Source organism: Melanotaenia boesemani, chromosome 12 (genome assembly GCF_017639745.1).
Source record: "Melanotaenia boesemani isolate fMelBoe1 chromosome 12, fMelBoe1.pri, whole genome shotgun sequence".
Taxonomy (NCBI): domain Eukaryota; kingdom Metazoa; phylum Chordata; class Actinopteri; order Atheriniformes; family Melanotaeniidae; genus Melanotaenia; species Melanotaenia boesemani.
In genome coordinates this window covers 29,539,287-29,564,638 of record NC_055693.1, presented here as the reverse complement: position 1 = coordinate 29,564,638, position 25,352 = coordinate 29,539,287, and the positions used below count along the sequence as shown (strand labels likewise).

General features: G+C 37.9%; 1 protein-coding gene across 1 annotated transcript in view; it reads right to left on the bottom strand.

The window, feature by feature from the left end:
• The window catches only part of spegb (striated muscle enriched protein kinase b), a 40,610-nt gene that overhangs the window by 13,252 nt on the left and 2,006 nt on the right, over positions 1-25,352 (bottom strand). Inside the window, exons 2-29 of the mRNA XM_042001357.1 lie at positions 18,210-18,293; positions 17,468-17,534; positions 15,877-17,312; positions 15,638-15,781; positions 15,344-15,526; positions 13,553-13,719; positions 13,225-13,313; positions 12,040-12,215; positions 10,475-10,735; positions 10,208-10,366; positions 9,902-10,091; positions 9,591-9,820; positions 8,406-8,525; positions 8,129-8,233; positions 7,717-7,923; positions 7,507-7,630; positions 6,878-7,050; positions 6,674-6,786; positions 4,991-5,159; positions 4,754-4,850; positions 4,411-4,611; positions 4,169-4,226; positions 2,280-2,357; positions 2,008-2,180; positions 1,888-1,914; positions 1,638-1,790; positions 225-267; positions 32-100 (exon numbers count right to left, since the gene is read on the bottom strand). Of these exons, the coding sequence (XP_041857291.1) occupies positions 32-100; positions 225-267; positions 1,638-1,790; positions 1,888-1,914; positions 2,008-2,180; positions 2,280-2,357; positions 4,169-4,226; positions 4,411-4,611; positions 4,754-4,850; positions 4,991-5,159; positions 6,674-6,786; positions 6,878-7,050; positions 7,507-7,630; positions 7,717-7,923; positions 8,129-8,233; positions 8,406-8,525; positions 9,591-9,820; positions 9,902-10,091; positions 10,208-10,366; positions 10,475-10,735; positions 12,040-12,215; positions 13,225-13,313; positions 13,553-13,719; positions 15,344-15,526; positions 15,638-15,781; positions 15,877-17,312; positions 17,468-17,534; positions 18,210-18,293 (5,096 nt within the window). The remainder of the gene's footprint in view (positions 1-31; positions 101-224; positions 268-1,637; positions 1,791-1,887; positions 1,915-2,007; positions 2,181-2,279; positions 2,358-4,168; positions 4,227-4,410; positions 4,612-4,753; positions 4,851-4,990; positions 5,160-6,673; positions 6,787-6,877; positions 7,051-7,506; positions 7,631-7,716; positions 7,924-8,128; positions 8,234-8,405; positions 8,526-9,590; positions 9,821-9,901; positions 10,092-10,207; positions 10,367-10,474; positions 10,736-12,039; positions 12,216-13,224; positions 13,314-13,552; positions 13,720-15,343; positions 15,527-15,637; positions 15,782-15,876; positions 17,313-17,467; positions 17,535-18,209; positions 18,294-25,352) is intronic.

The window sequence follows — 25,352 nt, the reverse complement described above, 5'->3', positions numbered from 1 at the left end:
AACATAGGAAAGATGTAAAAACATCCCTCACCTGCCATTTTCTGCGAGACACAAGCTTCTTTAGGGCTTCTGTACTTATGGCCTTCCCTTTGCTTAGTATCTGTGCAATAAATATACACTGAATTTAATCAAAGCGATAAAGTATAAAAACCATACATAACATCATTAAGTGGAGCTCACAGTGATTAATGACATAATATTACATGCCTCTGGCTTTTTCTTACCTTGAACCAGGGGTGTCTCAGACATTCCTGTGTGTCAGGTCGCCTAAAAGAAAATTTAGGTTAACTTTTTCATTTTTCACAGACATTTCCTTAGTCTGACTCAACTTAATGTGCTCTGTGGCATGTTAAGTCAGTTGTTTGTTTTCAGTCATCATGGATTCCTTTGCTACAGTCAGAATGGTTTAATGTATAATTTAGTGTAGCTATGGTTAATTTGACCAGGCCATCAGACTGACCCTCGGTTTTCGCTTCTTTGAAATTGTAAAAAAATGGGTCTAAAAACTCATTAACTGTGAAGACTGGCAACACTGATTTAGCCAAGCTCTGAGGTGTCAATCAGTTCAATCAGGAAACCGTACACTGACAAATATTCTGCATTGTTTGGAACGTAAACTGCAATTAAATGTGTTTTTCTCTTTTTTTTTCTCCTTTTTTTATGCGTTAATTTTTTAAAAATTATTAATCATAATTATTGCAATAAAGTCCCACCCCTAGCTAATATACATTTATGCTTTACTATTTTTTCAAAAGACAAACCTTTGAAACCTTTGAAAATGAGCAAAGTCCTCATTTTAATCTAGTTGAGCATACAGGGGTAATTTAACCCCAACTGCATTATCTGGGTTTCTTGATTTGCAGATTAACACACATGTTTAAATGCATTTTAAAAGTCCAGCTTTGCTTAGACATTCATTGAAACTATAGACACACGTGATGGCCAGTTGTCAGCCTTGGTGTATAAAAGCTCTAAACTTGATTTAATACTACCATCTTGTCTTATTTCAGCTTATCTTCTATCAAGTTAGGACACCCTAAATAGTCAACCCAACATCTCCCTCCAACGTTACTTAGCAACCGAGTGTTCTTCAAACTACAACACATATCTAGCATCAGACATTGTCCTCTCTCTGGATGAATTCTACTTCCTCACGTTAGTGGTGCAATATCAATAACAAAGTAGACATTTGTATTGAAAATATAATCTGTAATGGTCAAAAAGAGTTTTTATCTCATCATATAAGGTGGACAGATCCAAAGATCTGGGCCCAAACACCTCCAGATACCCATTACTAGCACAACCAAAAAGTTAAGGCAGGATGTGCAAACTAAAAACTTTACAGCCCTACAAATATATCTGTCACTCATCAGTTTAATGAAAAAAAGCAGGACCAAATTATTCAAAACTTCTTACTGTAAGTCTACAACTTAGCCGATAAGGACTGATTCACACAGAAATGTAGAGTTATTAATACAACCATCTTTAGAAAAGCCTGATTCCTCATCTGAATGGACATTGTGATACACTGTTTAACCCAATTAAGTTTGAACACTCAGGTTAGGTATTTATGATGTTTTAAATAATTTTACTCAAAAAACATTGTTGACAAATGGTCTTCAAGCAGTTTTACTCACAGCCTGTCTGCTACTAGCAGCTTTATGATGAACCCTTTAGCCTCTCTGCAAAGATCGGCAAACATGCTCTCCTCGAATGCCACATTGTAGTTCCTGATGTTAAGTACAGAGCTGCGATCATTCTCCCCAGCAAATGGAGAAATCCCTGTCAGACTGATAACAGAAACTAATAGTTAGATTTCATGACAAATGCAGTTGCAAGGTGGCTATGACAAGCCAAAATAGGAGAGAATGGAAAATGTTTACTCACCACAAGTATGCTATAACTCCTACAGGCCTAAGAAGAGAAAGAATGAAAAAAATCTAATCATCATATAAGCAATTCCCATAAACAAAAAAAAAAGAAAAAAAATTGTATATTGTACTCTACCAAATGTCTGTTGCTTTTGAAACAGGGGTCTGATTAACGATTTCTGGTGCAATAAATTCCGGTGTGCCATATTTGCAGTATTGAGCCTCATCGGGTGTGATCCCCACTGCATTGCCAAAATCACAGATTCTAATCTGATCGCTGTTGGGGTCTACCATGAGGATGTTATCAGGCTGATAAAAAAAAACAGAAAATAAGATTTGATTGTTTTCCTGATAGAATGAAATTTTCATGATCATTTATGACCTTTGCATCGTCCATCAGCATTTTACCTTGATGTCCAGATGTATGATGTTTAGATGATGAAGGTAGTCCAACCCCTCAAGCAGTTGTCTTATACATGAACGTACCTGTTAAACACAAAAAATTTGATTAGATAATTAACCAACATAAATTGCACTCATTTGTTCCCTTTAAACTGATGCTAGAATCTATACTCATCGATCACTTTATCAGGTACACCTGTTCAACTGCTTGTTAACACAAATCTACTAAGCCAATCATATAGCAGCAACTCAGTGCATTTAGTTATAGTAGTAAGTAGAGATGGTCAGGATGAAGTTCAAACTAAGCATCAGAATGAGGAAGAAAGGGGATTTAAGTTACTCTAAATGTGGCATCGTTGTTGGTCTCAGAAGTTGCTGAGGATTTTAACACACAACCATCCCTAGTGTTTACTGAGAATGGTCTGCAGAAGAGAAAACAGTTGTCTGGACCAAATTTGATGTCAGAGGTCAGAGGAGAATGGGCAGACTAGTTTGGAGATGATAGAAAGGCAACAGGCAGTCGAATAAGCACTGGTTCTGACCAAGGTTGGCAGAATAGCATCTGTGAACTCACAACACGTCCAACTGTCAAGCAGCAGAAGACCACACTGGGTGTCACTTTTGTTGGCTAAGAACAGGAAACAGAGGCTACAATTCACACAGATTCACCAAAACTGGACAATAGAAGATGGAAACACGTGTCTCCCTTTCAGTTCTACATTCAAATGGTAGGCTCAGAATTAGACGGACACATCTTGAAAACATGGATCCATCCTGCTTTAACCACCACAGCCTACCTGACTTTCGTTGCTGACCATGTCCATCCCTTCATTACGATGGCCAAAAAGTGCAAAACAATATTACATCCAGTGAAACACTTTTACAATTTTACCGTAACACAATAACAAAGATAGGTATTTCACTAAAATCTGTGACCCATCAGAATCAGTGACTGTGGGAGCCCTCAGCACGCACGTCTTAGAAGACGAGCAAAGTCTTGAAAACACTTTTATTGAAGTCTGAGTTCATTATAATGCAGGTAAAGTAACACATTCTGATAACTATCAGAAATGTGTTTTCAATAAAAGTGTTCAAGACTTTGCTCGTGTTCTAAGACGTACATGCAATGTACACTATAGCCCCCCTGTGGTCACAGATTCTGATGAATCATAGATTTTGGTGTAACACTTATCTTTGTAGTTGTGTTACGGTAAACTTACAAAAGTGTTTCACTGGATGTAATCTTGTTTTGCACTTCCTGGCCACCGTACTTTATGACCACAGTGCAGCATCTTCTGATGGCTACTTCCAAAAGGATAATGCACTCTGTCACAAAGCTCAGACCATCTCCAACTGGTTTCTTGAACATGACAATGAGATTACTGTACTCCTAAGACTTCCACAGCACCAGAGCTCCACCCAACAGTGCAGTGTTTCTCAATCCTGGTCCGCCTGCCCTGCATGCTTTAGATGTTTCTGTACTTTAACACACCTGACTGAAAGCAAGGACTCATTACCAGTCTTGCAAAGATCTTGATGAGCAGTTCAATTAATCTAAATCAGGTGTGCTGGCATTGGAAACATTTAAAACATGCAGGTTAGGAGCCAGGATAGAAAAACACTGCAATAGAGCATCTTTCAGGGACATGGTGAAATGGGAGATTCTCATCAGTGGATGATACTGCCGGCAAATCTGCAGCAGCTGTGTGAAGCTATCATGTCAATATGGAAGCAAAATATCTAAGGAATGTTTCCAACATGACACTGACAATTAAAGCAGTTCCGAAGGAAAAAGAGGGTCCACCCTACCACCAAGGTGGATCTAATAAAGTGGTCGATGAGAGTATGTTTTTAAAAATTTCCTGTTAAGTCGTAAAAAACAGAGCAGAACTTACATCAGACTCCATTACTGTAGACTTCCGTGTGAGTCGGTCAAGCAGCTCCTCGTGGCATCTTTAAAGATTAGTTAAGGCTGTGCTGGCTTTTTCCAGACATTGTGCAAATAAAACACAAATTCATTATTCAGCTTTAATTAACGATGGGTGTTTGATTTTGATGTTCAATTGTCATTTTTTTCACATAGGCCACCTTTGTCATCTGTATCCATCGCTGTGGTTTAACACTAAATGAAGGATACATTTCTGTGATGATGATGACTGCATTCTTCTTCTCAAAGGCATCGTGAAAGTAAAGGACTCTGTCATGGTCCAGCCTGGACAGCAGGTTCATCTCTCTCAGAGCAGATGCCTTTTTCTTGGCCCGAGTAGAGATAAACTTTGCTGCGTACTCCATCTTGTCCGACTTCTGGGTGACACGTTTTACATAGGAAAATGCACCCCTGAAGAAAATAAATTTCCAGTTTAGTTCAATGTTTTTGGAATAATTTCTGGCACAAATCAAGGCATAAAAACAGGCTCGAGTGCAGATGTTGGTTATATTGCATTATATTTTATTGTGGGCTCATAAATAGTTTACTGTACCTCCCGATTTCCTTGTGGATGTCGTAATAGTCTGTCAGCCTACGCATTTTTCTTAGAATAGACCCCTCATCATCCATTGCTTCCTCTTTGATTTTAGCTACAGTATTGAGCAAGTGTTAGTAAGATCAGATAATGTATTAAATCCAAATAACTACAACTGGCACTAGGATTCTTAAAGCTTATTCATTTTGTGTGTAGGCTGAGACAGTCAAAAGATTGTTATGACTTCATTCTTACCTTGGTGAACGGTGAGCTCAGCTTTACAGGAGACAGATCCTGCCAGGTTTCGAGCAGTACAGGTGTACACCCCAGAGTCCTCTGGGTGAGCATTTAGGACCACCAAGGAACATTCATTATCGTCATACACAAATGTGTAATGACTGCTCTCTGACAGCAGAATATCCCCCTGAAAAAAAAATGCTGTAGGTTTCAGCACGGGTTAAAACATAAAATCACATTTTACTACTTCATCTCTCTGCATAATGTACCGAGGGTGCATTAAAATGAATAGTATAGAAGTTTATGAGAATTTTGAATGAATTAGGCATGAATTGTACCTAAAATTCTATTTAACGTCTGAGTAAAGGTAATTTAGAGATTTGCATGGCAACATTTTCATGGAACAAAAATGTGTCTTATTAAACTGCTGGTGGGCTGTTGAGTTGTATCAGTGATGTGTTCAGGATTTTTAGGGTGGGCTTAATATCATAATTCCATTGAGGATTTGAGTTGAGCACATTCTCTTTACACAGGAAAGTTATAAACAGGCTACTGACAATGCATTAGCCTCCGACTACAACTAATCTGGCTTCACTATGGAAGGCATCTTCCATGAATTCTAGATGTTGTAACTTAACAGTTCAGAGAATTACATTTATGACTTATGGATTCAAAGGCCAATTTAACAATCACGCAACGCACTGATGTGCGACTTTATTTGAAACTAACTTGAGTTATTCACCCAATGGATCAATTTATGAAGCGCCAACAGCCCATTGTGGGGATCTGAAGGCAGCATAGCTGCTTAGCAAACCAAAATGTCAGGAATAACTAGTCAGTGGATGTATTTTGTGCAGAGACATGGTAAGAGAGTTTAGAATCACCACCGTAACCACTTCAGTTTTTTACCTGGATCTTGTGCGAACCTTCCTGGAGATACCTCGATACAGTGCTGCAGTGGTTACAATCCACTAGGTGTATATTTACACAGCACCAATATTTTGACTAAATGCTCAATGGGATCTATCTGCAATGGCAATGTAAGTTTCATAATTTAACAAAATAGTCTAAAACTTGAAGTTGATCCAAATGTTTAATATCTGCACTGTGTGACTTCTAAGTCATTCGCTTCGCTTCAAAGATTTGTTTGTTCTGTTATTGAATTTGATTTGATCTGAGCTGAGATCTGTTAATCAGTGTGTTGTGTGAGAGCACAGCTCCTGTTATTCTGATCTTGATAACTAATTTTATTTAGTTGGTGACTGGCTGAATCGTTCATGTTTGGCTGAGGAGTTCTCTGCTATTAAATAAGTTTAGAACAAACATTTTACTTTACTCAAACATTAAAAGTACATAAAATGTTATAACTGGTCATTCATCTATTGAAGAGGATGATCCAGTGTTAGATGTCTGAGAGAGGCAAAAGTATTGAAACTTCAAAGATTAGCTGGAGTTTAATGTGGATTAAGATTAAGATTTCAACTTAGCATTTTTTAAACCATTCACTTTATCCATTTTTAAAGTTATGGTGTGTATGATGGCCATTGGCCTGACATTTTTCTTCACAATTTGTTGGTATGTTTCAGGATTGTTTTCATTGTTTTACAGTCAAAAGAATAAATTCTTCCTGAGATGCAGCCAAATATACATATATATATATATATATATATATATATATATATCTTTAAAATGGATTAAAACCTTGAACCAGAGGATGTCAGGAATGGGTTTGCCTTCCACAACCACAGCAAAGCGAGGGGTCTCTCCTTTACAAACGTCCAAGTCTTCCATAATAGTCTCAAATGTTGGTGGAGCTATAGCAGAATTGAGAAGAAATAACACAACGTCACATGACCATCAGCTGGATGATAGCTCAGTCGCTACACTGACAGATCTTCTTCCCACCTGCTATCTCCACATTGAAGGTGCAGCTGTCACTTCCATGCTCATTGGAGGCTGCAAATGTCATCTCTCCAACATCAGTACTCTTCACTTTCAGCAGCTTCAGCGTGTGCTGGTCGTCATCTGGCATGGTCGTCTCATACAGGCCAGGCTTGTTGGCCAGGGTCGCTCCTTTCCTGAGGACAAGTGTATTTTAAACTAACATCAACATGTTTGAGGGTGGGAAGCACAAAAAAGTCACTGGTCATATTTGTTACTTGTGCAGTGTGACTCAGAACATAAATATAGACATTTTCTTTGCTCTTTAATCTTTGATAATCTCTTGGAATAAAACAGCTGCCAACATGCATCATCATACTATATTTATGGCCTGTAGTCATACAGTTTGACGATGCTGACATGCACTGGGTCTGAAAAGCAGCTAATTTCTAAACTAATTAACTGATCTTGTGAAAATAGAATAGATGTAAGGCTAAAGCTACGAATAAAAAAGCATTGCCAGGAGCTTTTTAAATATGTTTGTGTTAAAAAACATTGACTTATTTTTCTGTTTTTTTGGTCTGAAGGGGGTGACAATATGAAAATAAAGATAAGTCAGATGTAGAGAAACTCAACAATTAAGACAGCGATACCTCTTCCAGGTGACCGAAGCGTTGACATGATTGAGAGTGACAGGGATAGAAACTGACTGGTTTTCAATCACATACACAATTTCTGGCTTATCAATAATAACTGGAGCCTCTTGCAGGTAGGGACCTTAAGAGAAAAAAAAAGAACAAATATTTAATAAACCTATGACCTGAACTGATGGAAGTATGGATGCTTTAATAGCTGGTGTTTACCTCGGTCCAGGAGCTGCACGGGATCAGTGGCAGGTGAAGGCTTGCTGAAGGCCTTGGAGGTGATGGTCAAGACCCTGAAGGCATAGCGCACATTTTTGGAGAGGGTTGTAATGGTGTAGGTTGTCTCTTTCAGGCCTGAGGCTATGATGATCCACTGGATGGAACCTAGGGCTTGCTGTTGGATGGCGTACATCAGAGAGCTGGGATCTAAAAGAAAAGGGGATTTGACCCTCAGTGCATTAAACATACTGCTTGGGTCATTTCTTCTGTCCACAAAAATAGAGCTTCATTTTCCCTGGCATAATTACTGCAGTTTCAGATGATTAGTCCAACTTTTAAAACAAAGTAAATGTGAAAAAGAAGCCATGAGACCTTCAAAAAGTCTTTCCAGGGAATACAGCTCGTTACTTACCAATGGAAGGGTCCAACCTTCTTGGTTTCTTCCAGCTTACAGTGATTGTTTTGCCAGTGATGGACTCTATCACTGGAATACCATCTGGAGGGTCAGGCAGGATGTCTGAAAATGACAGCAGCGGATTTAGAAGCCCAAAAATGTCTCTGACATGGTATTGCTGAAGGCAGTGTCACAGAATGCATGGATCTGCAATAATGTGGGTTCTTAATAAAATGTTATGTAATTGAACCAACTAGTTCTTCATGAACATGCCTATAACGGGAGGGAAAATCACCTGTAACATAGAGATGGGCATAGCAGGTGGCTTTCCCTACTTTGTTAGAGATAACACTTTTGTAAACACCACCATGGGCGTGGCACACAGAGCGGATGACCAGGCTGTGGATGTCACGAACTGCAGGAGGAAGAAAAGAAGGGATGAACATGGAATGTAATGGACATGTGAAGTGGCAGCATTTTACACAACTCTGCTTACGGAGTTTCATTTAACCGTTTAAACCCTGCGTCTGTTGTTTAGTCCTCTGCACAAAACTTGCATACTCATAATGAAATGAGTATATCCCTGCAATTACAAGGTCTGCTTGAATACTTTTGGAATCGTAGTAAGGGAACACCCGTGAGATTTGTTAAGATGTGTAAATATTAGTATATGAAAAATAAAGTAGACTAGCAAACCACAAGTAAATTTCAGGCTTGCTAACTTTGGCCGTCTTTTACTTACATTATTACTTGAACATTTTTTCTTAAAGGTACTGCCACTACATTTTATTCAGGTTTAAGTCTGGACTTTGAGTGGGACAGTGCTACACTTTGACCGTTTGTAATTCTGGTGCAGATTTATGGGTGTTATGGATCATTGTCTTGTTGTATGACCCAGTTTTGCTAAGCTTTAGTTGATAGCCTCATATTTGAATTTAGAATACTTTGGTGTTTTCTGTCTTTTTCTAATTGCAATGTTATGAACTTGAGCTATTTAACATGCTAGCTGAGGCCTGTAGAGTCTGAATTGTACGCCTTTTTTTTTTTTTTTTGTTCCAAACATTGCACAATTGGACATTAGTGTAAACTTTCTGGGCCTTTGTCCACTTTGGAAATTACCCTTCCTAGATTGATGGGCCAGAACAGTTGCCTCTCTAAGGTCATTGCTGATGTTTTTTCTCCTTGGCATTGTGTTACTGAATGCTTTATAGCTGAAAACTTTTACAGAGGTGCTCACAATGAATAAAGTTAACAAAGTCTAAGTAATTAGCAGCACCTGGCTGCTCTTTCGTCTCTTTTTGTAATGGAAGCCATTAGAGTTAGTTTTCATGCAGTTTTCAGCAGTTTAGCTTAATTTTTCTAAATCAATGATGACAGCGAAAAATGTCACATCTCACATTTAAATTTAAGAGAGGATTTACTTTCTTTTTCAAATGGTGGTTTACATTTGATTTTGATGGCTTGTACATCAGGTCCTTACACTGTGTCATCTTTCTGTCCTCTGTGCTTTCAATCCTTTTGCCATTGTGAAACCAGGCAATTGTTGGGTATGGCAAACCAGCCACTTTGCATTTCAGCACAGCCTCTTTTCCCTCGATCACATCCAGATCATAGAGGGGTTTGATGAAGTCGGGCATGGTGAAGCGCTCCACCTCATTCTCTGGGATCTCTGGTTCTTCTGGGATGGATGGCATCTTCTCCAGTTTAGCCCTAAAGGAATAGAGAGTCAGAACAGTTTCAGAAGATTTGTAAATCTTAATATGTTAATCAACGTAACAGAAACCCTCTTACATCTGAGAGGAGATGGCTGGCCGTGGTTCTTGTATGTAAAGCTCAGCGGCGCTCTCTGCTTCGCCATGACTGTTGCGTGCTGTGATCATGTACAAACCCTCATCCTCAGCAGTCACATGAGAAATGATGAGAGAATGGCGGCCGCCCTCTTGAAGAATACGAATGTCTTCACTCTCTATAAGTGGCTGGTCTGAAGAGAAAAGGAGGCAAATAAAAAGTGTATAAAATCCTAGGATCAACAGAGTTAAATCGAGTTATAACCAGTTAGGATGTGCATGTGAACGGTGGTTTGAAGTATGGCCCTACCAAAGTGACTCCAGATGACCTTAGGAGGTGGTGTCCCACTGACTTTGCAGTCAAATCGAGCATTACGACCTTCAATCACTTCCAAAACATCCAACATTCGCGTGAAGAGAGGCTCAAAGGAGGGAATGACTCTGAGTTTACCACATGATGTTACTTCCTCTGAAAGTAAAAATGATGTCCAAGAAAAGCAGAACAATGGATCAGAAGACCAATAAATGTATTATTTTTCATTCTACGAATTGAGATACACCCATTACTGAGGCCTACCTTTAGCTGTGCTGAGCTTGCACATGTATGTTCCGCTGTCGTCCTCGTGGACAGAATTGAGCAGCAGTCGGCACTTCCTCCCATCAAAGTGCATCTTACAATTAAGCAGTGCGGGCTGAACCAGTTTCCCATCTGCGAGCCAATCCACGTCGGTATCCTTTGGTCCAACGATGTGACACTCAAACAAAATTGTCTCTCCAGCCTTGGCTGTGATGTCCCTCACTGGGCGGATGACGGCTAGACTTGGCTCAACTGGTGGGGCTGGGTTTAAAATAAAAGATATTTTCTTTAGATCAGTAGTTCCCAACCTGGGGTCCGAGACCACCCTAAGAGGGTTATATGTTATTTTAACTTAGGCTTTATGGAAGGACAGGACTCAGCCAAAATATATTATTTATGGTGAAATTCTCACTTTTAAAAGCATAAAACTAAAAATGGTTCCAGCACAGGGTGGGGAAGGGTGTCCATGGCTTTTTAGTATTTGCATGAAGGGGGTCCCAAAGGAAAATAGGTTGGGAACCACTCTGCTATAGAGTAATGTTAAGTGATGCCTTTAAACTTCTTATGTGAAATAGTTTCAAGCATATTGAATGCTTTTTGGAGTTGTATTCTTGTTTTCATCATATGTAAAAACACAGTCTTCTGAAATAGTGCTTATAAAGAAAAGTGAGACACACAAACCTCATCAAGTACCTCATTCAACCCTCTAGCATCTACAACCTGGTGTTTTGTTTCTGTTGAAGCATGCAGTGTGAAGCCAAGACTGAAAAAAACTCTCGGATGCCTTTAAAAATCTATTAGATGTCTATGAGCCTTGTAAGTTATCTAAAATTGATCTAAAACACACCACTTCTTTGTAAAGAAAATCATCTACAGGTGGTAAAGAGTTGAAATGGCCACCAACTTCTCCAAGACTTGGCGGTTTTGCATGCTAGATTAAGAACATTTGCATGAATGTCTTTTATAAATTTTAATTATAGTGAAACTGCTTCAACCAAAATCTGATGAATGGAAAATAGTAATAGACATCCTCTCTGATCATACAACCTTATGAATGGCTGCAGTGATAAAAACCATCCACATTAAACAACTAAAAAAGTCTTTCGTGCCTGATAAAATCAAGTACGCACTCATTTATTTTAAGGCCAGTGAAATGTTGAACTTGGTAAGTACAGTTATAGTTAGTGTGCACAGAAAAAAAAATTCTGATAGTTACTGCCAAAGTGGCAGACTTCTATTAAATTATGCCTTATGTCTTATTTCATCTCCACTTTATCAGGTGTAAACTGCTGTGAAAAATCTTGTACATGCATAAATGCTTGCATTAAGATATTCATCCCAGTCTTGTCTTATAAATAGATCACGCTAAAGTGTAATATGGCTCCTTTTTCTCTTCTTTTTTTCTTTCTTGCCATGACTGAGTTGAGGTGTATAATCTATGAATGTTAACCTATGGAATTAACCTATTTTTCCAATGAGAACCAATGCAAAATTGTCTAAAAAGACATTCTTGATCATTTAAATAGTGCATTGTAAAGAATAACATTTAGTAAAATCAAGCTTACCTTTGACCTCCACCCTTCCTTCACACTGTTTCGTCCCATACTCATTAATTATCCTGCAAATGTAAACGCCAGAGTCCGACCTCACCGCAGACTTGATTGTCATTTCATAGTTCCCATCTGTCATCTCATGTACAACATGGCGGGGGCCTGTTTTCACTGTGACTCTGTCTCTCAGCCTGGAAAAGAGAATTATGAATGGAAGTCACTCACTTATAATGCTTTTCTTTATATTAAATTTTATACATTGAAGGGTTACAAGCAAACACTTTCTAAAGCAAGTTCTCTGCTGGCTGGTATGATGAGGATAATGAGTAGCCTGCATTGCTCTGTACTTTATTTTCTGCTATTGTCTCCTAAAAGTCACGATTAACTCTGACAGAACCTGCCTGAATGACTCATCCTGTTACTATTATTGTCTACTGTATTTAGAGATAAAGCTGCCACTGTGCTATTTTTGTACTTATTATCAGGTTAGTCATTAAATAAATCCAACAAAACAACCAGCAAGACTAATGCTCTGTGGTCTGTAGTCATTACTAATTGAAACCAGCTATCAAATAGTAATGCTCTTAGATTGTATTAGTGCTCAATGTAAAGTTAATTTTGATGAAACTGGTTAAAACAACTCAAAGCCATCTGCAATGGCCATGCTCTTAAAGAAACAGTTAACAGCATGCCTGACTGATAATGTTCTGGTAGTTTCTCAACAGCGGCTGACACAGGTATAAATTAGATCAGCGTTTGGCCCTTTTATGGGATTTGTTGACAATAAGAAATCCAGCCTTATCGTTTGTAGCTGCTGCTGCTGCAGTTAACAACAGTAATGAATAACCACAGGCATGTAGAACATATATGGAAGTGCAGCACAAACGCTGCAGTGCCAGCAGACTCCCGCAGAAAGGAGCAGCTAGTGCTTCTTCAGCTCTTTTTGTACATGGTCTCAGCAATGCATCTGAATTCTAAGGCATGTTATTCTTTGCTCTCCCTGATAAGACATCCTGTCATACTGAAATCTGTCAAACTTAATAAACATTAAGCTCCTTTCTAGAGATGAGTAATGCAGCATGCTCATTATCAAACTATGCAGTCAACTGAATTTGCCTATGGTTTGAGATGATGGGAAAGCATCTCCATTTCTGATGTAATCATGAAGTTTAGGTAACTTAATGACTTGAGCTGACCTACCAGTAAAGCATAGGTTTGGGTTGTCCACTTATTCGAACAGACATAGTGACTTCTTGTCCTTCAATGACTTCTTGATCACTCATTGTGGCCTGTTAGAAATTTAATGCAATTTAGAAGCTGAGCGATGGAGTTTACCTGTAAGTTTTCTTTGACAAATGTGTAGATGAAATGACCATACAGCAGATAAATACTTTGATACAGGGAAATTAAAATTGAAATAAAAATGAAAATTACACATTTCCATGCAGCATTTTGCAACATTGGTCAAAAATGCAGTTAAATGTAAATTCTAAACTAATGTCATACTCTAACTTAAATGTGATCTCACCAGAAATGAAGGGGGTTTTCTGAATCGTGCATCCACAGTTCGCTTTGGTTCTGGGACTCCAAAATCCATAGCTTCCTCCAGAGGACTGAGATACTCCTCATCAGATGTAATAGGGCTGCTGATATCCATTGGAACACCTAGGGTTCCCTTTGGCTCTTGCACAGACTCTGTAAATGCAAAAGGTTCAATTATGTTTCTGATGTTGTTTCTAATCTTCATAATTAGTACCGTTCATTTTTGTTTTTGCATCACACAGTGAAATCACAGGGGCTCAAAGAGTTCATATAACACAAACACAAACACAAACACACACACACACATGCACACGCACACACACACACGCACACACACACACACACACACACACACACACACACACACACACACACACACACACACACACACACACACACACACACACACACAATGCCTCCCCTTGTAATTAGCATCTGAAATGCAAAATGTGAAATCCAAACAATAGTTGATTCACAATGAGTGAAGCCTGTGAGACTCAGTGGGCAATTTATAGGTTCAGTTTCACCTCATAGTTACTATGGAAACTACAAGTGAGGTTATTCAGCTGGAATATATGGCACACACTTTTTGCTCAGGAAAATAACGATAAGTGAGAAGGAGAGAAACAGTGTCAGTGTGGGATGAGATAAATTTCAACATGTAGATTATTTTTAAATAAGCCAACAGGGACTTAAAGGGTCCTGCTCCATTCTGGGATGCACATGGTAAAATCTGTAGAGGTTTTAGGTTTGTTTATTTAATTTTTATTCCCAGATTCTTTGTAGTCAAACATCATATGAAAACCTGCATTATGAAGTCCTTTTCAGGTCCAGAATATACTTGCTTTTAAATCTTATCCTGACATAGACAGCCACCAACTGCGGTCTTTGAGGGATACTATCCTGCAGGATGCAGTTTGTCTCATTCATTTTGACACAGAGGTAGTTGTACCATCATTGTCTTTAAAATTTATCTACTCCCCTTCAAGATCATGCAGCAGTGTGGAAGAACAGGAAGCCATCTATTCTGTGATTGGACAGTATAATTTGTCCTTATCCAATCAGATAGAAGTGTAAAGACAGATCCCAAATTCTGCAACTGGAATTTCAGGGACTTGCACGCAGGTGTTTGCAAAAGCACTTCTATTTTTCTTTTAAAATAAAAATATTTTTTACAACTATCCAAATTCTTTTCTATGCATTCACAAATTTAATTTCTCAGGCTTTTTTGTTTTATTTTTTTACATGGTGACAAAACTTGATTAACAAATACAAACTCTGAAATAATTTGCAAACATTTGTTTAGAGCTGCGAAACATTTATGGCTTAATACTGAGCCCATAAGGAGGCACACTAGCAACTGTACAGTATGAAAACAATAAAGGATGTTAGTATTTGGTATATGTGCGATAATGGCAGAAATGAGCAAGAACTGTGGCATTCTAGATAGTATTTGAGGTCACAGAACAGAGAAAGTCAGATACACATTCACATTTCCTACAACTCAGACTCTTCCAGTCAGCTTCTTGCAATCATGTTGCATTAATTTTTGGGAATGCAATCAGCAACAAAATGCACTGAACAAATCCAAAATATGTGAAATAGTTATTATAAACATGCATACGTGTAATTAAATGCAAGTATCTTTCTAAGAAAAGCCAAGAAATACATTTTAAGGACCTTTTTAAAATAATTCTGATTAAATTTAGGGGGTTAAAATTTATAAACAATACTGCACTCAAGTAACTAAATCAAATAGATTAGAAATTAAACTTACCTGCTTTAACTACAACCGTGGCACTGCTGGAGGCTTTGCCCACCTGATTAACTGCTGTCACACAGTATTTTCCACTATCACTAACTTTTGCCGATTTGATGAGCAAGCTATGTCGCTCACCCTCTACTTTAACCGTAAAATTTGCAAAGCTTGTGACTTTGTTGTTGTCTCTAGTCCAGGTAACTTCAAAGAAGAAGATAGAGAAAAAAAAGATTAAACATACTTGACTATCAACTGCTTAAATGCATAGTGAAAAATTACATCTGGTTTACAATACAAAATAAAACAAGTTACCCTCAGGAGCAGGTGTTCCAGCAATTATAGTTTTTAATAGCACATCTGCACCAGCAGTTGCTACAGTGTCCTGGAGGGAGAACTCGAACACAGGAGCCTCCATTGGGTCTTCTCCAGCAGATACATAAGAATCATCTGATGAATCTGCACATTTCAACAAAGCACAAGTCTTAAGTGCACCCCTAAAAAAATAATAAATATGAAAAACTAAATCTGGTGAAGGCCAAATCACTACAGACCTAACTCTGGAGACATGGGTCGAGTGCGACGTTTCTTTCCTTTTGTCTTCAGCTGTTGTCCCTCTATTGCACCAGTACTCATCTTCAGGGGTTCATTGGGCTTCACAGAATGATCTTCTTCCATTTTATCATCTTCAACAATAATTGTGGGGACTTTCATCTTAGAGGTTGGTTTGGATACCTCCACTTCCTCTGTTGAGGTAACTGATATTCCTCTTGGGGATCTTGGAGGAGCTTGAGGTGGATGGTCTTGCATGATGACAGACCTTTTGTGGACCAGAGGACTTTCTGGTCTATTTTCAATTTTTCTTATTACTACTTCTACTGGTGTCTTTCTCCCTGACGTTTCATCCTTTTGTGCGGTTTGTACAAGAGGTTCTTGGATGTGTGTGGGTTCTTGCATTCGAGATACCCTTTGAACAAGCGGACTTTGCGGTCTTCGTTCAATCTTGCGTAATGTCATCTCTGTAATGTTTCTGCTTGGTGACTCTTCCCTTTGATGTTGATGTAACGCTGGCGATGATGATCTCTGAAGGATTTCTACAACGGGACTGACTCTGTTTAATTCTCTCACTGACCGTTGTCCTGGCAGGTCAGATAACTGCATTGACTGTGGGGGAGATGCAACCTCTAGTTCCCTTTCTCTTTGTTCCTTTGCCCACTGCGCACGTTCCCTTTCTTGGAGCTTTTGTAAAACTTGTGGTGGAATAGGTTCGATTTTCCTGAAAGGCTGGCGCTGCTTTGCCCTAAGTGTGAGTTGTTCAGTTGAAAACGATTTTTTCAGATGGGGCTTCCCAACAAGCTTCTTGATTCGTTGTAGTTCTTCTGTGAACTTGTTCTCAATGTCTTGAACCTTTTGGGAGTAGCGAGGTTTCTCTTCCAATGAAGCAGCTCTTTGTCTAAACACAGATCTCCGTTCAGCAGCATCTTCTTTCAGAGCCTCCCTAAGATCTTCCCTTGAACTTTCTCTAGAGATGCCTAACCGGCTTCCACCATCATCTGAATCCACAGATCCAGCACGATTGAACCCTGCCCAGGATCTTCCTGAGATAGAACCTTCTGGAATATCTAGACTTCGTCTCCGCTCTTCTAAGCCTCTGACTTTCTCAAAAACCTTTGAGCTTGCTCTTGTAAGCTTTGGTGAAGGTCTGAGAGTAAATTCCTTTCGAGAGCATTCACTCAGTGGAGTCTGCGGTCGGGACTCCTGGGTGTTACTTTGAGACACACCTTTTGATTGTTTAACCTTTTCCTCAAACTCACCAGGTACTGTGTCTTGGTATTCAGTTGGCACAACAGTTTTCTTACGCAAGCTGATAGGAGTAGTTGAACCAGAGCGACTCGGCATTGGAGAGGTGGAGGTACGTTTCACCAGTCTTGGGGATGGTGGTGGGAGGACTTGTGGTGGAGATTCTCTTGAAAAATCCTCAGACTGGTTCCTGAAACAGATTATTTAGATTATCTGCTGAAATAATAGGGCACTTATTCTTAAAATATCTGCTAAAAAATTCAAACTCATCAAGATGTTTTTTTTTTTGTTTGTTTGTTTGTTTGTTTGTTTTTTTTAAAGAAGGACCAAGACATGTTTACTTGCCTGTTAGAGTGATGTTCAGGTCCATGTGTTCTATTGCTATCCTCTGCACCTTTGTCCATTACTGTTTCTCATGTAATAGAAGAAATACATTTAAAGAAAATTAGAAAAAAATTTTAGGAGAGGCCAGGTGTAAATATGAAACAGATCTATGATATTATCTTGCCTTGGCATGGTGGCAGAGAACCATTACCATGCTTGGTATTTTCTGAAATTTACTTTTAATTCAGAAGAGAACTCTGAGCGCTATGTTCACTGCTTGGATTAAAACATAAAAAGCTTATGTACTTTTAAGTATAAATCTTTCTTTAAATCCTCTCACACCAAACTTTTGTACTATTAAAAGGATTCTGCTTAACAGTTTTATGTAAGTGGTGCCAAAATTATATAAATGTCACTTAATATGATGTTTCTATCTAAAAAGGGGTTTTATGAATGTTGTATTTTAGGGTGGTACATGGATATCAGTTGTATCGATTACATATTTGCACTAACATGAAATACGTAATGGGGGTCAAACTGCTTGGTCTACATGTGGTCTATATTTAGTCAGAGACATGCTGGGCTATATAAGAGCTGCCACAACTTCAGGTCTGATTCTTCTTTAAAACAACTTCATGAGACGATGACCTGAATGCTTGAGGTACATTAGACTACATTACATCGGGAATAACATTATTTTTCTAATTAAACTGTATAAATCTTATAAATACATAAATAAATAAACTGAAGAGATGGCAGTTACCTTTATCAACAGCCTGATCCTCAGCATCACCACTTTCTTCTTTGGTCTCAAATTGATCACCTTCATCCTCTGTTGTTTCAGAATCTAGAAATAAAGAATAAAAAAGATTTTAAAAATCAATTTTTGATATTTTGTCACTGAAAAGTCATGTTTGCATAAAAGTATCAGAAGATGCAAGGAGTACACACTGTTACTATAGGAACCAAAGGACTACCTTATCCTTGTCAGTGAACGTTTTCATGGCGTTTGGCAAAACACAAATGAAAAATCAGGCTTTGTTTAAGGACACATTAGCAGGGAAAAGTCATATTTCCATCGTTTATTGTAAGTGTAGAAACTCGTAAACATTATACTTGCCATCTACCAACAGGTGATTTTATACAGTATGTTGATTGTTCCTTGCAGGATTATAAAGTCCAACGAGTCAGTGATCACAAAAAAATAATTAAATTGGATTTTTACCTCTTCGTGTTTTACTGTAATTGTAATAACTGGAAAAAATACTACCGTCGACTAATTTTGAATTAATGTAATTTGTCTTTGATCCTATCTGTTTTATTATCTGCAACTTAAGATAAAGGATGCAAAATAAAAGGAAAATAAATACTGTAAGTATGTCTTTTTTTTTTTTTTTTTTTTTTTTTTAGGAGAAATCTGTCTTAAAGTTGTTCCAGCTGTACGGTCTCAAAGAAATGGCTTTTGTTGTCAGACTGAGAGAAAATTCAGTCACTGGCAAGACTTAAAATAGCAAGCGTTACTGAGTCACTGGCATCCAAGCAGCTCTCATGAGGTGGTTACTTCACAGTAGGTGGATCACTCTCAAAAAATGTTGTTCTCTTGCAGTAAGATACTACACTAGAAAAATGGTGGTCATTTTCAGTATGATAAACAGAGCTGTGATATAAGTGTAAAAAAACCACCAACCATGTATTACAGAAAACATAATTATTTAATTTTCTACTTATTTTTTCTTCTATGTGGTTGACTGTATCCGGAGCATGTGTATCAAGCTCATGACTCTATAAAAAAAAAGCAAAACCCAAACTCTACACAAGGTGAGCTGCACATCTCTGCAAAGTTTATACAAATGACTCTTTAAATTACCAAGTCAGACTACTCTGTAATTACTGAACAAAGACACCGTTATTTTATTTTATGATTGAACATTTTTTTAAAATTTGACTGATCATTTTTAAATTGAAGTTTTTAATACTTAATATACATATGTGTGGACCTTTAATTGTTATTTCTTTATGGAAATCAATCAGAAATCAGTTTAACTCTGGGTGGAACTGTATGCTAAAAACAAAACAAAACAAACAAACAAACAAAAAAAAAACAACAAAACATTAACCTCTTTAGCAATTTTACTGTTTTATTGCTTTATGTCCTGGAATCATAGCGAATTTATGATTTGTATCATTTGTTCAACACAAGATAGCGGAGGTGCTACTCTAAGTACCAAACAAATTTTCATTATTTATTCTTTCCATATATAATACTTCACAGCATGATGATTCCACCTCCATGCTTTACTTTTGGCATTTACTCGTCTAAGCTGATCAAAGTTTTTTCTTTCATTTGTTTGATAGGTTTCCTAATGCATTTTGATGAGCTCCTACCATCCTTTTGGGTTTTATTTTCTTTCTCTGTTTGTGCAATGGCCATCCTTGCATAAAGCCCAACTTTGTGGTATAATGGACAAAATCTCAGTCTCTGTTTTGGAGCTCTGTAACTCAAGGGTTACTTCTTGCCTCTAACCTCACTTATAAACATGGACTCTGGAACACTTACTTGACAGGTTTTTGTGAAACCATGTGGTTGCATTTTTTCCTCCCATTTCATTTACAATAATTGGATTTAAATAAGGGGATATGAAGTGATACTTAGTGGAACAAGTGGACTTAGCCTAACTAATCATATTACTTCTGAAGTTAACTGAAATAATCACATTATAATACAGGGTTTGGAAGAAATATGGACCAACACTTAGGTTATGCTTGCCATAATTTTCAGTTTTTTTCTTTTAATTTCACTAGTAAAGACTAATGTGTGTCCATTACATAAAATCCCAAAACTCCAAGTTGCAGTGCAACAAAATAGGAAAGACAGCAAGACAAGTGAATGCTTTTTTAAAGGTTTTAATACCAATTAAGAAGCCCATAAGTGTCCCAAGAAACAGCAAAACTTCTATATATTCCAAACTAAGTCTCTTTTTCAGTTAAGGTGTGGAGAGCAGCTTTGGCAGCTACTTAAGCACTGCGACTGCATCTGTCATTGTAAGCTGACAAAACATCACGTGTTTCTGTCGGCATTTTAGTGTTTAATGCTCCATATAAAAAGTGTTGCAGAATGAAAATGAAGAGTCCAAGAAAAATTGAAACAGCACTTGCCTGATTCTGCCTTTGCTCAGATTGTTTATCATGGTCACTGCTGGTACGTCCTCGACAGGTATTTTTTGTCTTGGCTTACGTTCAGCAGCAGGGTATTCCCTGAGATAGCCAGGGGGTTCTGAACCATTACTACATGCTTACATGAGGAAATTTCCTTTGAAGACATCAGCAATTTATATGCATAAGAATCAGTCTTTTATATGCTGTAACTCTGGCAACACACGTGCAAAAATCTCCTCAAATGAAAGCAAAGAAAAACGGAAAGAAGGCACTTTTTTCCATTATATAACAAGTCAGAGTCTCAGCAGTTCCTCTGAGAGAATCCATTTCTGAAAAGCACGGACTATAGACCTCCATCCGCAGGTGGAAATGTCTGTTGAATGCATATCATCCACTCTGAGGGAGCCCCCCTGTCCACACAATGGCCAGCGACTGTGTAAGCATCTTCCCCCGCTGTGATCCACCCCACAGGCAGTGCACACCGATAGGCAGAAAAACCAGTGGGAGTAATCCAGCCCTCTTGAGATCAGTGTTCTACAGCTTTGGTTGACATTTTTCATTTTCCCTTCCTCCCCATGTGTCTGTCTTATTCTTTAACTGGTGTAATGAGCCGACGTGGCAGTGAGGGGGAGAATCGCTGCAAAGGGGACCTCCTCACTCCTCTGCATTGGTAGAACACTGTTAGCTCTCACAGCAAATGTGTTGGTGGTTGCTTAGACTGACAAGCTGTGTTCGCTACTGTTGTAAAAGCATTTTAATATGTATTGTATTATTTAACATAACGATTCCAGTGGCTAATGATTGATCTTTTTGCTGTAATACTAATATTCTGTAAATGTTACACTTTGAATGAACTGATATCTAAAATGAACAATCTTGCAGTGACATTTCATGTCTTAGCTCAGTATAAATCAGTCCATAGAAAATGGTTATATTTTAAGGTGCAATCTAAGGTCTGTGTCAGAAAAAATGTATGTATCATTAAAAACTGTCTATTTCAATTATTATCTAATTACAAAAATTACTGTTGTGTTTTTATTCTGTTCAAATAAGACATTTATCCACTTGCTGTGGGTCCACATACATGGCAGCTGCCATATTTGCCTTTTTTACTAAAGTGTCTCTGAATGGAAAACAACCCTGTGTGTGAAGTGAGAAACTTCTGAGCTTCAAATCTGCAGTACCGGCTTTGTTTGATAGCTACTAGAGCCCCGTTTAGGATAAGTAACACCATTCAAGGCACATAGAGGAAAACAGTACACATGCATAATGTTGTGGTTTCCTGTTGTAGTCATCGCTGCACTCAGATGAAAACATAAAAGCTACCTATAAGATACTAATTTTTCACCATCTAAAACAACCCAGAGCTAACAAATTTTAACATGGTGTGAGGAACATGCAAATTGTGGATATTTACCTTTACATTTACATCATTTTTGCCTCAGACTGAGTCCACATAACACAATCCATATTGCCACACAGTGTTACAAATCAGACTGCAGATCATGTTGCAACTGGATGTTATTCTGTAGAAAAAGTGTAAAAAGAACTAACAAATACTCTTTAACACAAAAGTGCCACAGTGTATATGAGTTGCTATTAGCTCAGTCCTTTTAAATCTTCTAATTGAGAGCACTAGTGCAGGTTAGACACTGAATACAAATGAGTACTTCATACAATCTCACTTCTAAATAAATTAATAAATACCACTTTGAGCTTCTGAAATAGCCAAATATCAACAGAAATTGCCATATTTTCAAAACACTAACTGATCTTATTTAAATGGTTTGTTGATTTTGTAATTACAGATCACTGAGAGAGCATTATTGTCTCCCTGGCAACAACATTTCATGTGCATGCTTTTATGTATATATATATATATGAACTTGAACCTTAACTTCAACTTGAAATTATGTTTTTGTGTATCACAACAAACTGAAATCTTCCCATGTCAGAAAAACAAGTCCTCTGAATTACTGAAAACTGAAACTTGAGTCACATGTTGCACTATCCCAGTCTCACAGCAAAAGGAGGGGGAGAGTGAACAGAAGACAAATGGAGAGAGCAAAGAGAAGAAAAAAAAGACAAAGATACAAAACATAGAAAAGAAAGGCAACAACAGTACAACCAAAACCAGCACAGAAAACCAGCTGCCTCACCTGTAAAGAAACTTAACAGAAAACATCCTGTGACAAAGCAGAGCACCATCAGGAGCACATACAGTCTGTTTTAACCACCTCATTTTAAATGCTTTACCTAAACCAGCTCATTTTTAATACCAAAGCTTAACCAAATATTTTATGATGTTTGAAACAGAGACTAAATAGTATGTAAAGGTGATAGAAAACAGCAACTGAAAGCAAAAAAAAAATGACATCAGAGCCAAATTAAGAAACCTTGGCTCGTTCAGAAGAGTCATGTGCCATGTCATCTTCCACCTCCTTTGGCAACAATTCCGAGCTTTTTCACTTTTGAAATGTGACACATTCCTCAATTTGTGACACTTTGATTAGTTCTTGTTTCACCATGTTCCTCTACAGAGCTATATTTGGGTCTAGTATTGCGGAAAACAGTAAAAGTAATGTCGATATCATTTGACATAGGAATGAACACTAATTTAACACTTCCACACATTTAAACAGGTGTAAAAATGGCTTTTGTGAGACCTAATCAATGCACACTTGTATATTTACTTGTCTTTCCAGGTGTTGTATGAAAATTGAATAGTTTTTTTATGCTAAAATGGTGAGCATGTTGATGGAAACTTGTTAAAACTGGTCATTAGCTGATCAGTGTCACTGCGTAAAATGAAAGTAGATGCTAAGTCTGCTAAAAATTATCATCCAATTCCACAAGCTCTGTCATTTTAAAAAGTTTTTATCTCAGATTTGGAAGTTCCTGTAAAAACAGTGTGTGCAATCAGCTTTACAAGGTAGGCCTGAAATAATCAAGTCCTAATGCAGAGAATTTTTTTTCTTTTAATGAAGAGCCAGAGGCTTGCTCCTCAGTGCCTTATTTCAGTTTGCCTGTCTCTAACAAGACAGTTACTTTTACTGAGTAAAAGTAGAACCTTCTGCACTGCAGGGCTCTGAGTGACCTTAACAGTTTAAAACCTGGAATAAATTTCTAAGCAGGTGTACTTGCCCTTTTCTCTTTTATTAGAGAGCTATAATTCTTGGTGTAATATAAGTATTAAACATCTACTGCAACTCTGGGTAATCCTAAAGAATCTAAAAATTCTTTCAAACATCATGAACTCTTTGTTGGTCTTGTTATTAAAGCATGATGGCGGTGTAGGGGATTTCCACTCTGGTTCCACCTGTTCACTCACTGTCATGCTCCAGGAGGAGGACAACGTGGTGAGGGACCTATCCAAACACACTGGACTGGGGCCATTGGTGGTTACATAGAACGCTCCAAATATAGGCCATGTCAAACAGGATGATTAGACATGCAACTTTCTACATCCAATCACAGTTAGTCATTCTGCTGTTCCCCTCTGTTTCTGCCCATTTTAGCATCTTCATGTTCATTTTGCATTTACAGGTTTACCACATGGAGTCAAAAGATGATGCTAAGCCAAACTTGTGTGTACACTTAGCATGAAAATAATTGTTATTGGCTACAAGCTGATTGAGTCAAACAACAATATGCATCAGTGTCATTTATTGGCATAATTTAATTAAAGAAAATGTTATTACTTAACTCCCAAGAGTGTTACTTTTATTTAATTTAACCTTTATTTACCAGGGAAGTCCCATTGAGATTATAAATCTCTTTTTACAAGGGAGCCTTTGCTAAGACAGCAGCAGTCTAAATTCCATTATAGACGATAATAATTAAAACAACCAATAAAAAAAACAACAACATAAAACATACAGTTTAAAACAAATAAAATATAAAACTAAGAAATGCTATAGAACACAAAAAAGCAAAGTTAGCTGGACAATCAGCTGCAGGAGGAGTCAGCTTCCCAGCACTTTAAGACATTTTAAAAGCTCTGAGATCAGCTCCTGCAGTTTTAAGTCAGTTTGCAAGCTGTTCCAGACTGCAGGGGCAGAGAATTTAAAAGCCTTTTTGCCAAGTTCAGTGCCAGCTTTGGGGACTGTCAGTAAAAGAAAATCATTAGAGCGCAGACAGTGGTTGCTCAATTTAAATTAAATATAATCACAAAGGTAAGAGGGAAGTAGACCAAGAATGGATTTATAGATAAAATAATACCAATGTAGGCCCGAAGGGATAGGAAAGGCCAATGAACTCTGGAACGTTAGACTCTTTCCATTTTTGCATTTTTTATTGGCCCAAATGTTTCTACCTGTGAGAAAGCTCCAATTAACCTATTTTTTCAGCCTATACAATTAAATGCAGAATTGAAAAGCAGAAAGAGACTGTACTGAGTGAAAGTCTTTGCCTCCGATGAAGATGCTTGGCATTGTGCAACAAATTGCGATGACAATTATACATTTGTGTATTTAACCGATTCAAACTTGGCCCTTTTCCTGATAAGCAGTGAGAGAGAGAGGGACGGTAAGTCATTCAGGGCTTGGCTAAAATTAGCAGTGATGTCTTGCTGTGTAACAGGAGAGACACTGGCCTGCTAACATCAGAAAAATCTAAGGCCAGGCACATTCCACTGTATAAATAACTAGGGAGAGTTTGTGGACAAGGGGGGCGGGACAGGGAGACATTTTCAAAGACGAGGAGAGAGAAAGGGTTCAGGCGGCATCATTGAGTGATGGGACAGCTGGAG